The sequence below is a fragment of the Pteropus vampyrus genome, unplaced genomic scaffold (assembly GCF_000151845.1).
Source record: "Pteropus vampyrus isolate Shadow unplaced genomic scaffold, Pvam_2.0 Scaffold227, whole genome shotgun sequence".
Taxonomy (NCBI): Eukaryota; Metazoa; Chordata; class Mammalia; order Chiroptera; family Pteropodidae; genus Pteropus; species Pteropus vampyrus.
In genome coordinates this window covers 741,666-751,999 of record NW_011889008.1, presented here as the reverse complement: position 1 = coordinate 751,999, position 10,334 = coordinate 741,666, and the positions used below count along the sequence as shown (strand labels likewise).

The 10,334-nt window shown below is 66.2% G+C and overlaps 3 protein-coding genes across 10 annotated transcripts in view; 1 reads left to right on the top strand and 2 right to left on the bottom strand.

Annotated features, from left to right (window-relative positions):
* Nucleotides 1–262, bottom strand: part of RFNG (RFNG O-fucosylpeptide 3-beta-N-acetylglucosaminyltransferase) — a 4,768-nt gene extending 4,506 nt beyond the window's left edge. The window contains exon 1 of the mRNA XM_023538652.1: nucleotides 232–262. Coding sequence (XP_023394420.1) covers nucleotides 232–262 — 31 coding nt within the window. The remainder of the gene's footprint in view (nucleotides 1–231) is intronic.
* GPS1 (G protein pathway suppressor 1) lies at nucleotides 62–4,431 on the top strand. 2 transcript variants are annotated; one of them, XM_011373669.2, is made up of 13 exons: nucleotides 62–598; nucleotides 1,084–1,265; nucleotides 1,645–1,809; nucleotides 1,879–2,014; nucleotides 2,107–2,184; nucleotides 2,324–2,381; nucleotides 2,764–2,849; nucleotides 3,029–3,123; nucleotides 3,211–3,316; nucleotides 3,389–3,469; nucleotides 3,554–3,691; nucleotides 3,776–3,910; nucleotides 3,983–4,431. In XM_011373669.2, the coding sequence occupies exons 1-13, from the start codon at nucleotides 395–397 to the stop codon at nucleotides 4,055–4,057; spliced, it is 1,539 nt and encodes a 512-aa protein (XP_011371971.1). In that variant the 5' UTR covers nucleotides 62–394; the 3' UTR covers nucleotides 4,058–4,431. The 2 variants fall into 2 exon arrangements, with proteins under 2 accessions (XP_011371971.1, XP_011371970.1); XM_011373668.2 differs by having other exon boundaries at nucleotides 65–598; nucleotides 2,321–2,381.
* A 264-nt stretch (nucleotides 4,432–4,695) lies between these two features.
* The window catches only part of DUS1L (dihydrouridine synthase 1 like), a 9,490-nt gene continuing 3,851 nt past the window's right edge, over nucleotides 4,696–10,334 (bottom strand). For 3 of the 7 annotated variants that reach the window (XM_023538620.1, XM_023538616.1, XM_023538621.1), the window contains exons 2-14: nucleotides 9,248–9,491; nucleotides 8,727–8,919; nucleotides 8,224–8,274; nucleotides 7,836–7,948; nucleotides 7,374–7,456; nucleotides 7,117–7,220; nucleotides 6,752–6,896; nucleotides 6,418–6,514; nucleotides 6,248–6,336; nucleotides 5,799–5,944; nucleotides 5,436–5,473; nucleotides 5,186–5,261; nucleotides 4,696–5,092 (exon numbers count right to left, since the gene is read on the bottom strand). In XM_023538620.1, the coding sequence (XP_023394388.1) occupies nucleotides 4,953–5,092; nucleotides 5,186–5,261; nucleotides 5,436–5,473; nucleotides 5,799–5,944; nucleotides 6,248–6,336; nucleotides 6,418–6,514; nucleotides 6,752–6,896; nucleotides 7,117–7,220; nucleotides 7,374–7,456; nucleotides 7,836–7,948; nucleotides 8,224–8,274; nucleotides 8,727–8,919; nucleotides 9,248–9,491 (1,519 nt within the window). In that variant the 3' untranslated portion in view covers nucleotides 4,696–4,952. Of the gene's footprint in view, nucleotides 5,093–5,185; nucleotides 5,262–5,435; nucleotides 5,474–5,798; nucleotides 5,945–6,247; nucleotides 6,337–6,417; nucleotides 6,515–6,751; nucleotides 6,897–7,116; nucleotides 7,221–7,373; nucleotides 7,457–7,835; nucleotides 7,949–8,223; nucleotides 8,275–8,726; nucleotides 8,920–9,247; nucleotides 9,492–10,207; nucleotides 10,329–10,334 lie in introns of those variants that run through there. The other 4 variants (XM_011373664.1, XM_011373665.1, XM_023538619.1 and 1 more) reach the window with 4 other exon arrangements.

Genomic DNA, 10,334 nt, shown 5'->3' with positions numbered 1-10,334 from the left:
GCCGCTCGCCGTGCTCCCGGGAGCGCGCAGCTCGTGCCGCCAGGTCCGGCCCGCTGCGCCCCAGGTGACCCCTCCCGCCTGCGGATCGGCAGGCGCCAGGCCCCGCGGCGGGACTCGCCGGCACTGCTGCTCCGGTTGCTCGGGACGTTCCCGGGTTGAGGTCGCGTCCGTTTCTTCCCTATGGCTCGGAGGAAGCTGCGTCAGGACGGTGGCTGGGAACGTGTTAGGGACCCTCGGGAGTCCCTGGGTAGCCGTCCTCCATTGAGTGTGTTCCCGCTCCGGAGACGGGCGATTAGAATCCGGCCACGGGTTTCTACCCGACAGCCGCTAGTCTCGAGGTGCTGGAGACGGCGGGAGTGGGGAGGGGCTCCTACTGCCATTGCAGGGGCACAGGATGCCGCCTGGGAGATGGCGGGCCGAGCTGAGCTGGGGGCACAGTGAGGGTCTCTCGCCCTCCCTGGGCGGTCCTGGGCCCCAAGTGATAGGATGCCCACCCACGTTGCAGGGGGCGGTGGAGCCCATGCAGATCGATGTGGACCCCCAGGAGGACCCACAGAATGCACCTGATGTCAACTATGTGGTGGAGAACCCCACTCTGGTAGGAGCCTGTAGGGCCCTCTGGGGCCTAGGGGGTGGGGCTTGGGCGTCATCCACTCTGGCCCTCTTTCGCCCAGAAACCTACAGGGTTTCTAATCTGCCATGTGTGATGGTTGTTAGCACAGCTGGGGACCCTGCACCCCACTCCACCCAGCCAAGAAGGGCCCGTGTGCTGGGGGCCATGCAGGTTGTCTTCCGGTCAGGCTAGGTCTTCCTCGGGACCCAGATTATGAAGCAGTCTCCTTGCCCACCAGCCTGGTGGCGCAGTCACCAGCCGTGCCCACCGGGCCCTGGCCATTCGCACCCCACCTCCTGGGTGTAGCGCCACCCAGAGGCCTGTACTGGCTGCCATTGTGGCCTCTTTCTCGTGCCCACATGCCCATTCATTCCCATCAGGGGCCAGGGCTTCCCAGAAACTGCTCCCAACTTCCTAGCTGGAGCTGGGGCTGGGGTCTGGGGTCCCGCCTTGCACAGTGTCCCCCCCAGGACCTGGAGCAGTACGCCGCCAGCTACAGCGGTCTGATGCGCATCGAGCGCCTGCAGTTCATCGCTGACCACTGCCCCCCGCTGCGGGTGGAGGCCCTGAAGATGGCCTTGTCCTTCGTGCAGAGGACCTTCAACGTGGACGTGTATGAGGACATACACCGGAAGCTCTCGGAGGCCACCAGGTGAGGCAGGGCCGGGTATGGCGTGTCCCCCTTGGGTCCAGCCCGGGCAGGGGCCCTTCCTGCCTGCGCTCTAGCACCTGGCCCTGGCCCTGCGGGCACTTATAGCAGTGCTCCCTCGGCACGGTGACCTGCTGCTGGCCTGGTGGTGCCTTATTGAAAAGCCAGCCAGGGGGGTACATGGGCTGGGTACCCCCTCTCCAGTGGGGAGAGGTCAGGCTCTGTGTGGTCCCAGCTTCTCTGCACGCGTGTGCTCATCCTGACGCCGAGCAGAGCTCACGCACACGGTAACTTGCTTCTCTTTGGCTGCGTGCGGCGCCCTTTCCCCATTGGGCTGTTCCGCAGGCTCCCCCAGAGCCCACCCAACTGGGTCCTCCTGCAGGGAGCTGCAGAACGCGCCGGACGCCATCCCTGAGAGTGGCGTGGAGCCCCCGCCGCTGGACACAGCCTGGGTGGAGGCCACGCGGAAGAAGGCCCTGCTGAAGCTGGAGAAGCTGGACACCGACCTCAAGAACTACAAGGGCAACTCCATTAAAGAGAGCATCAGGTATGCGCGCTGGGCGGGGGCCGGGGTGCGGGGGTGCGTGCCAGTCTGGGCTCACGGCCCCGTCCGCAGGCGCGGCCACGACGACCTGGGTGATCACTACCTCGACTGCGGGGACCTCAGCAATGCCCTCAAGTGCTACTCCCGGGCCCGGGACTATTGTACCAGCGCCAAGCACGTCATCAACATGTGCCTCAACGTCATCAAGGTGGCCCTGTGGTGGGTGGCTGGGGGTGCGGGGCAGCATGCCCTGAGCCGGGGACACCCCAGGCTGAGTCGGCCCCTGCTGCTGCCCATCAGGTCAGCGTCTACTTGCAAAACTGGTCTCACGTGCTCAGCTATGTCAGCAAGGCCGAGTCCACCCCGGAGATCGCCGAGGTAACACGCCCCCAGGAGCCCTGACCACTGCTGGCCTGGTGCACCTCATCCTCCTCGGGCTGGGCTGGGGTTCCGGGCAGGGGATCAGCGAGGCTGTGGGGCGCTGGTTGCTCACGTGCACCATCTTCCCCTGCAGCAGCGTGGGGAGCGGGACAGCCAGACCCAGGCCATCCTCACCAAGCTCAAGTGTGCTGCAGGTGAGGACCCGGGTCTGGGGTGGGAGAGCACACACCTGACCGCGGTCTGCTTGCACTCTGCGCGGCCGAGTGGGCTACGCCGCTGAGTCCTTACAGGCGGGTCCGACCCTCGAGCCCCACAGCCCCTGCGGGAGCTGCCGCCTGCCCGGCCCCGGGGTGAGGAGCAGGGCCGTGGCCTCTGGCAACTGCTGTCCACAGTCCCCGCAGCAGCAACAGCGGCCCCACGTGGCCTTCCTGGGCGCGTCTGGAGGGCACCCTGTCGGTTGTCACTCTTGTCCCTCACCTCACTAGCCAGAATTTCTGTCCGAGGCTGAGGAACACGTGGGGCAGGAGGCCTGGGGCGGTCGGACAGTCCCCCTGGCCTCACCCCCACCTCCCGCAGGGCTGGCCGAGCTGGCCGCACGCAAGTACAAGCAGGCGGCCAAGTGCTTCTTGCTCGCCTCCTTCGATCACTGCGACTTCCCCGAGGTGAGGGGCGAGAGTGCCCTTGCTGGAGTGGGGAGCAAGGGAGGGCTCTTCGTTGAGGGGTCCCAATGGGGTCCCCAGTGCTAAGTGGGCGGGGCGGGGATTGACACAGCAGGGGGCTTCCTTTCTGGCCTGGCTGTGGTGACCCCAGGTATTGGGACTCCGTCCCTTCTGCCCCTCAGCTGCTGTCCCCCAGCAACGTGGCTGTCTATGGCGGCCTGTGCGCCTTGGCCACCTTTGACCGGCAGGAGCTACAGCGCAACGTTATCTCCAGCAGGTGAGTGCCAGTGGGTGCCAGTGGGTGCCAGGCCCGTCAGGGCGTGGGTGGGCAGCAGAGCAGCTCTGAGGAATCTGGTGCCTGCAGCTCCTTCAAGTTGTTCTTGGAGCTGGAGCCGCAGGTCCGGGACATCATCTTCAAGTTCTACGAGTCCAAGTATGCCTCGTGCCTGAAGATGCTGGACGAGATGAAGGTGCGGGCCAGTCCGGCTAGAGGGTGGGGGGCGCCGGGCCTGGGGTGCGGCCCTGATCTGCTCTCCCCTCAGGACAACCTGCTCTTGGACATGTACCTGGCCCCGCACGTCAGGACCCTGTACACCCAGATCCGCAACCGTGCTCTCATCCAGGTCAGTGTGGGGCCACCAGGCCCAGGCAGGGCACCGCAGCTGCATCTGCAGGCCGCGGGCAGCTGACTCCCCTCTGCCTTGCAGTATTTCAGCCCCTACGTGTCAGCTGACATGCGCAAGATGGCCACGGCCTTCAACACCACGGTGGCGGCGCTGGAGGACGAGCTGACGCAGCTCATCCTGGAGGGGCTCATCAACGCCCGGATCGACTCCCACAGCAAGGTGGCCAGGCTCTGGCCAGGGTGGGGCCGCCGGGAGGGCCGTGCCCCACAGTGCCCCGCTGACCAGCCCCCTCCTCCCCCGCAGATCCTGTATGCCCGGGACGTGGACCAGCGCAGCACCACCTTCGAGAAGTCCCTGCTCATGGGCAAGGAGTTCCAGCGACGCGCCAAGGCCATGATCCTGCGGGCGGCCGTGCTGCGCAACCAGATCCACGTCAAGGTGGGCAGTGGCGGCGCGGGGGGCGGGCAGGCGCATGCGCACCCGCAGCTGACGGCTGTGTCTCCACCGCAGTCCCCGCCCCGGGAGGGGAGCCAGGGGGAGCTGACGCCTGCCAACAGCCAGTCCCGAATGAGCACCAACATGTAAGGGCACCGCCGGCCTCAAGACGTTCTGCATGCCCTGCCCAACCCTGGACCTGACACCTGGGCCCGCCTGCTCGAGGCGCTTCCAGAGGTGCCACCTGTGGCCCACTCGGAGGGGCCTTGCCACTGGGTGCCAGCCCTCGCCCCCCTGCCCGGGCTTCCACGTGCCCCACTTCCCTGCCGGCCCCCTGCTGTGGGCCCAGGATGGTGAGCTGCCCCTTGCCCTTCCTGCAAAGAGAGGCCAACAGGGCTCACCCCAGTGGCACCCAGGGCCCCGCCTGCCCGCCAGCACGGCCCCCCCGCCTCCCCGTTCCTGTATTACTTAGGGTCGCAGACCGGTTGTGAATCTTAGTCCATTAAAGGGCAGCCTGAGACACATCCCTTGCGCTGCTCCTTCTGAGTGCCGGCTCCCTGGGGCAGGCTTTGGGGCAGGGCTTGGTCTTGGTCCCCTGGCTCACCCTCCCTCACATTCAAGTGGCCAGGCAGGGACACAGGGGAGGGAGTCAGCCCTAGCTGTCCCTCTGCGAGGCGGCCTCTCCTCTCAGGAGGTCTCAGACCAAAACGGGATCGAGGCAGGTTTGGGCTGGTCTCCACCGGCCAGACACCACCCTCTCAGCTCGCGGTCAGGGTCGAGGTCTCTGCATGCGTCTTTGACGTGGTTTATTGTTCGCGGTTGCGGTCGGACACACGCAAGTTGCGAGGACAGGGCAGGTCCAGCCTGGGAGCCTGCTCGCTGGCGCGGCACTCTGGGCCCCAGCGCAGGTCGGGGCGGGCCATCAGCTCGTCTTTCCGCGTGAAGTGGCGGGGACTCCCTGAGTCGAGGCGTTTCCTTACGAGGGACTCACTCTCCAGCAGCAGTCCTGGGCCCGGAGAGGCAGTGTGTCCGGCTCCCTCGCTCTTCAGGCCAAGGCACTGCCCACAACCTCAGGGAAGCCAGTGGGCTCCCTGGGCCCGGCCTGCTGAGGGTCCGGAAGCCGAGGCTGGGCCCCCTTCCAGGCCAGAGACTTCTCCAATTTGGTTTTAAAAAGCAGTCCGTGACCTGGCAGAGACGGCGGGAAAGGACGGGCTCAGGAGGCTGAGGGGCCCCGCTGGTGGGGGCCGGGGGAGGGGCGAGGGCGGTGAGGCTGCTCACCTGGGCAGTCCGCAGTCTCCTGGGAAGCCTGCTTCTTGCAGCAGCCCCGGCACAGGTTGAACACGCACCTGTTGCCCTGGACACAGGAAAGCTCGTGAGCCTGTGCAGTGCACAGCAGGGGCTGCACCCCAGGCCAAGGCCTCCCCCAGACTCCCAGGGGCTGTCCTAAGGCTGGACCCAGCGCCCGGGGCCAGCCCCGCCCGCCGTCCCCTGGAACTGAGCTCTGCCCCAGGCAGAAGGACCGACTCACCTTTGGGTTTCCACACTGGTCGCACTTTGCATATTTTGCTGGGAAAAGAGCACAGGGAGATCCTAGCTGGAGACGGGGCCCCTTCCGCTTCTGCCTCCTACGTGAAGCCCCTGGTGGGTGTCCCCGCTCACAGCGGCCAGCAAATCCAGGCAGCTCGGTGGCACACACAGCAGGCTGTCTGGACGGGGCACTGTCGGGGCCCTCCTCCCACCCCAATGGCTCAAGGGCTCTGCGCCCACCGCCACGTCTCCCACTCTGGCCCCTCCGGCTGTCAGGGCTGCTGGCAGCCTCCTCGGGGTGTGGGAGGGTCAGGACCCTTCCCAGAGAGCCACCTGCCCTGGGCCGGCAGCGGGAGCAGCTTACGTTTCAGCGAGGGGTCGAAGGTCTTATGGGGGTTCCTCAGCTGCTTCTTCTGCTTGTTCTTAGACAGGACGTCCACGCTGCCCTCCTCCTCCTCCAGGGCCCGCTTGCTGCGGGCAGCCCCGTTCTCCCTACTGCCCTCCTTGGGCCTGAAAGGGAACGGCAGTGGGCGGAGCTGGGGACACCCAGTAGCTGTGGTTCCAGGGCCTGAGCCTCAGCTAAGGCTGTGGCCACGGATGCCAGCCTGGCCTCGCCTCTCAGAGCCCGGGGGTCGACCTCTTCACCCCAAGACAAATCCACCCGGGATGAGAGAAAAGGCAAGAAAAGATGTAAAACCTAAGCGTCCACAGACAGGGGAGACCAGCTGGGCCCCTGGAGGGATGGGCTAGTGGGCAGCCTCTCCCCTGCCCTCCGTGCCCCCTGGCCCCCAGGCCGTGTCTGTGGGAACTCACCCTGGCCGGAAGTAGGGCTGGCAGATCCAGTGGAAGAATGGCAAGCCGCCTGCAGGCTTCTCCCCCTCCTTCTGCCTGGACATGTCCTCCTGCAAAAGCCCAGAAGGCTCCTGGTCACCAGCCAAGCTCTCCCATTCCACCCTGTCTCATATGGCCAGCCCTGCACGTGCCTGACATCGAAGTTTCAGCTCCTGGCTCACCGCGGCGATGCCCTCCAGGGTCTTCACTTTGGCAAGCTCCTCTCGAAGCTGCTGGTGCACCTGCAGCCTGAGACAGCCACCCCATCACGGCACCCACTGCCCAGCCCCCCGCCGACCCCCGAGCCGCGGGCAGAGGGCACCGCCTCCTTCCTGCCCCGGCTCCCAGCCTGACCTCACCGGTCACCCCAGCCCTCCCAGACCTGACGAGTGGCAAACTATTTCGGTGAATGTTTGCAGAGAGCTGCCTCTTAAAGCCCCCAGTACCCCTCAGACCAGACGGCATCTGCCTTGTTGGGCAACTCACGTGTGGTGCCACAGCTTGAAGAGGTGGGCCCGGACGTAGGACAGGGGGCAGGGGTGCCGCTGCACGATGGCCAGGTACTCGTCGGCCAGTTCCCACACTGCGGGGCTGCGGCCCTCAAACAGGGCAGGATTGTGCAGGTTGCCTTCTGTAGGGGGAGGGGACTCGAGGCTATGGACACTCATGCCCCAGAGGAACACCCCACCCCTATACCACATCACATCAAGGGCAAGGCTAGCCACTGGCCGAGAGCTCGGGCCCATCGGGCAGACAGGCCTGAGTGAGGGCTCAGGTGTCACAGTGTGGACAGGCCCTCCAGCGCCTGCCCGTGGCAGCCCCCGGCCTCACCCACACTCACCCGCACTCACCCGCACTCATGACGCCCTGCACCCCTGTGTCCTGGATGCAGCGCTCCACGTCCCGCAAGCACTGGATGTTCCCGTTGGCAAACACGGGGATGGCCACTGCTTTCCTGCGAGGGGGCGGCATGGGCACACTCAGGAGTGGGACACGGCCCCTGCTCCCTGGCTGGCGCCCAGGCCCCCAGGCGCTGTCTCAGCAGCCGCCTCTCCCCCACTGCAGCCCAAAGGGCTGTCCCCACGGGGTTTCCTGCCCGTCCACTCACCGCACGGCCTTGATGTGCTCCCAGGACGCAGGGCCGGACAGCGGCCCCTTCTGCTCCTTGGTGCGCCCGTGCACGGTCAGCAGCTAGGACACAGCAGCACTGGCTCGGTCCCCAAACCAACCCCAGGGGACCCTCTCCCTCTGGCTTCTGGGCATCACCTTCCCATGCCCGCGGCCTGGCTCTGTCCTGCCCCACTGACCTAGTCCCCTGGTCTGCATTTACACAAGCTAAGTGGGAAGGACGGACATCAAGCTGCCCCCAGGGCTAGTGGGAGGAAGGTGGCCGAGGTGTCCCCGGCCCCAGCCCATACATGCCTCCCTTCTGAGAGTGAGCACAGGGCTCATCCGCCTTCCTCAGACCTCGCCTCAAGGTCCCCGTGGTTCCTGTCCGCCCGAGGGCAAGGGCCGCCCTGGGCTCAGGGCCTGAAGGACACAGGGGCGGGAGGCAGCACAGGGCCCTCACCTGGCAGCCAGCCTTCTCCAGCATCCGGGCATACCTCACGGTCTTGTCGATGTCGGGGAAGACACGGATTTTGCATGTGACCGGGACAGAGAGTTTCTCGTGGGCCAGCAGAACTAGGGGAGACGCGGCTTCTGAGAGTCTGGGCGTTTGCCCCCAATGGGCTGTGGAGACCACGCCCTAAGCCCCCAAGGGAGCACAGGCCCCGCACAGCCAGCCCCCATTCGATGGCCGCTGAGTGATGCGCCTGTCCCCACGGCATGTGCAGCACGGGACAGGTGACTCCACAGCTGCCTTCCACAGCAGGGTGAGCGCAATGACTAGGAGGACTCTGCCGGCCACTGTCCCCCCCTTTGCCCCGCCACCCACACCTGGCATGTGGCCCACTCACTCATTCTCTGGAGCAGGTCCCACTCCTCCTGTAGGAAGGCTCCATAGTGACCTGCGAAGGACACGCACGGTCTGCTGCAGCCCCTCCTGCGTGGGCTGCACAATCATTGACAGAGCCCCCGGCTGGGGCCTCCCCGACCATCGGCCCCCACGGACTCCTCAGGAGGTGCGTTTAGTGGGTGGGGCGCGGAGACCGTCACCGAGCAGTTCTCGGCATCAGATGTGGCGTCTCCATTTGCCTGGCTGCCTGAGCTCGAGGGGGAGAAAGGCTGAGCCCCATGCGGGGGTGGGGGCCACTAGCGCCAACGCAAGGATGTGACGCGACCTCCTTCCAGCAAAACCCGTTTATCCGGGGGAGCCCAGCGACTTCCCAGGCACGAGGGAGTGAGGGACCTCCGAGAGCCGGCATAACTCTGGCCCCCCTTGGCCTCGCTCAGGGCCCTCCACCTGCAGCCTCTCCCCAGCCTGAAGCCGCTGCCGCACACACACCGGACCTGGACTCACCTCGCTTGGCTATCATCTGTGGGCAGCCCAAATTCAGATCGATGGCGTCACAGTGATCCTGAGCTAGGAGAGCCGCCTGGACGAACACCTCTGGGTCGTTGGCACAGAACTGGAAGAGCCGCCACAGCCACCATGAACCCCAGCCAGGCCCTGGTCCCTTGGCTGCTGGGCCCCACAAGAATTCACCTGTGACCTGGTGGGGGTGTGGTCCCAGAGGCTGGCTGTAGGTATCCTGTCCTAAACACTTGCAAAACGACTAAGCTAAGACATGACCTGCCATCACGAGGCACAGATGTCTCTTTATTTTGACGGAAAGCTGTCACTGACTCTCCTGGTTGCTGTCACGGGCCTGTGGCTGGCTCTTCCCCGGGGCCCAAGCTGTCCATCCGCCAGGTGTGAGCCAGCACCCAGGGGAGGGTCCCTTCTCTGGGGCTGTAGGTGCACCTCCCGCTTCCACGGCCCTCCCAGCTCCCAGTCAAGAAGCTGTTTCTGGAAGGGCTGAAGGCCAGGTGCCTGCCCACCTGCACGATGAGGGGCCGGTCCTCCGGGCACACCTCGCAGTACAGGTTCTCCTTCCGGTAGTTGGCATCGCGCACGAAGACCTGGGCGTGCAGCATGGGCGTGTAGCAGAGCTGGGCCCCGTGGCGGCGGCTCAGCAGCCTCCAAGCCAGTTCGCTCTGGTCCACCATGGGGGCCACCACGTGCCGGGCACCGCCCAGCGTGCGGCTCCAGAACTCGAAGCCCTCCAGCTTTGGCATCTCCACGCTGCAGGGGGAGGGTCAAGCTCAGATGCCACTCCAGTGCCGCCCCACGGTCACAAGCGCCGACACTAAAGGTATTGGCTGGTGTGGGCCAAGAACCGAAGCCCAGTGCCGCCACTTTGCAGCGGAGACTTGGGCAAGTCACTCGACATCTGTGAGCCTTAACCTGTCGCTTATTGGCCTGACCGAGCCGTTTGCCTGGCAGGGCTGGTGTCGAGTAAACGAAACCGAGAAAGCAGTGTCCTAGTGGGCACCTGGCCGCACAGGCCACCACGAAAAGCGGTAAGTACGAGGCCCAGGGACCCTCCAAGACAGGCCAAGCCTGTGGCGACATCACTGGAAATGTGCAACCGGGCCTGGCCTCCCCGCCCACCCTCCTCCGGCGTCAGGAGGGTCCTGGCCGGCCCGGAGGCCGTGATACCGAGGGTCCGGCACTGCCCGCCCACCTCCTTCCTGGGCGACGCGGTTCTCAGCCCTCGGCCAAGGCGCGAGGAGCAGCTCTCTTTGCCGCCGGCCGCCGCCGGCCGCCACCGAGGCCAGCCCGCCCGGAGGGACGCGCCCTCCGCCACCCGCGCGGCCCCGGCCGGCAGCAGAGGCCGCGTCGGAGAGTCGGACGTCCCGCGCGGGCTGTGCGACGGTCGAGTAGGGACCTCACCCCAATAGCTCAGCTAAGTGCCCAGCTGCGTGTTCGCAAATTGTGAAATGACATGGAAAACTCGCCTAAGTGCCAACGAGGTCCCCAAGAAGACCAGGGCAGCGCGGGTGTGGCGGCCGTCTCCGCTCGCCAGGGTCACCCACCTGGGGCGGCCGGAGCTGGGCGCCCGCCGGGCCGCGTCCTCGCGGGGCG

Bases quoted from the DNA above. Each gene is read 5' to 3' on its own strand.
- GPS1 (XM_011373668.2), top strand. From the start codon at position 395: ATGCCGCCTGGGAGATGGCGGGCCGAGCTGAGCTGGGGGCACAGTGAG. The intron at 599-1,083 runs GTAGGAGCCTGT...TGTCCCCCCCAG, and splicing joins TGGTGGAGAACCCCACTCTG to GACCTGGAGCAGTACGCCGC. The intron at 3,317-3,388 runs GTGCGGGCCAGT...CTCTCCCCTCAG, and splicing joins AGATGCTGGACGAGATGAAG to GACAACCTGCTCTTGGACAT.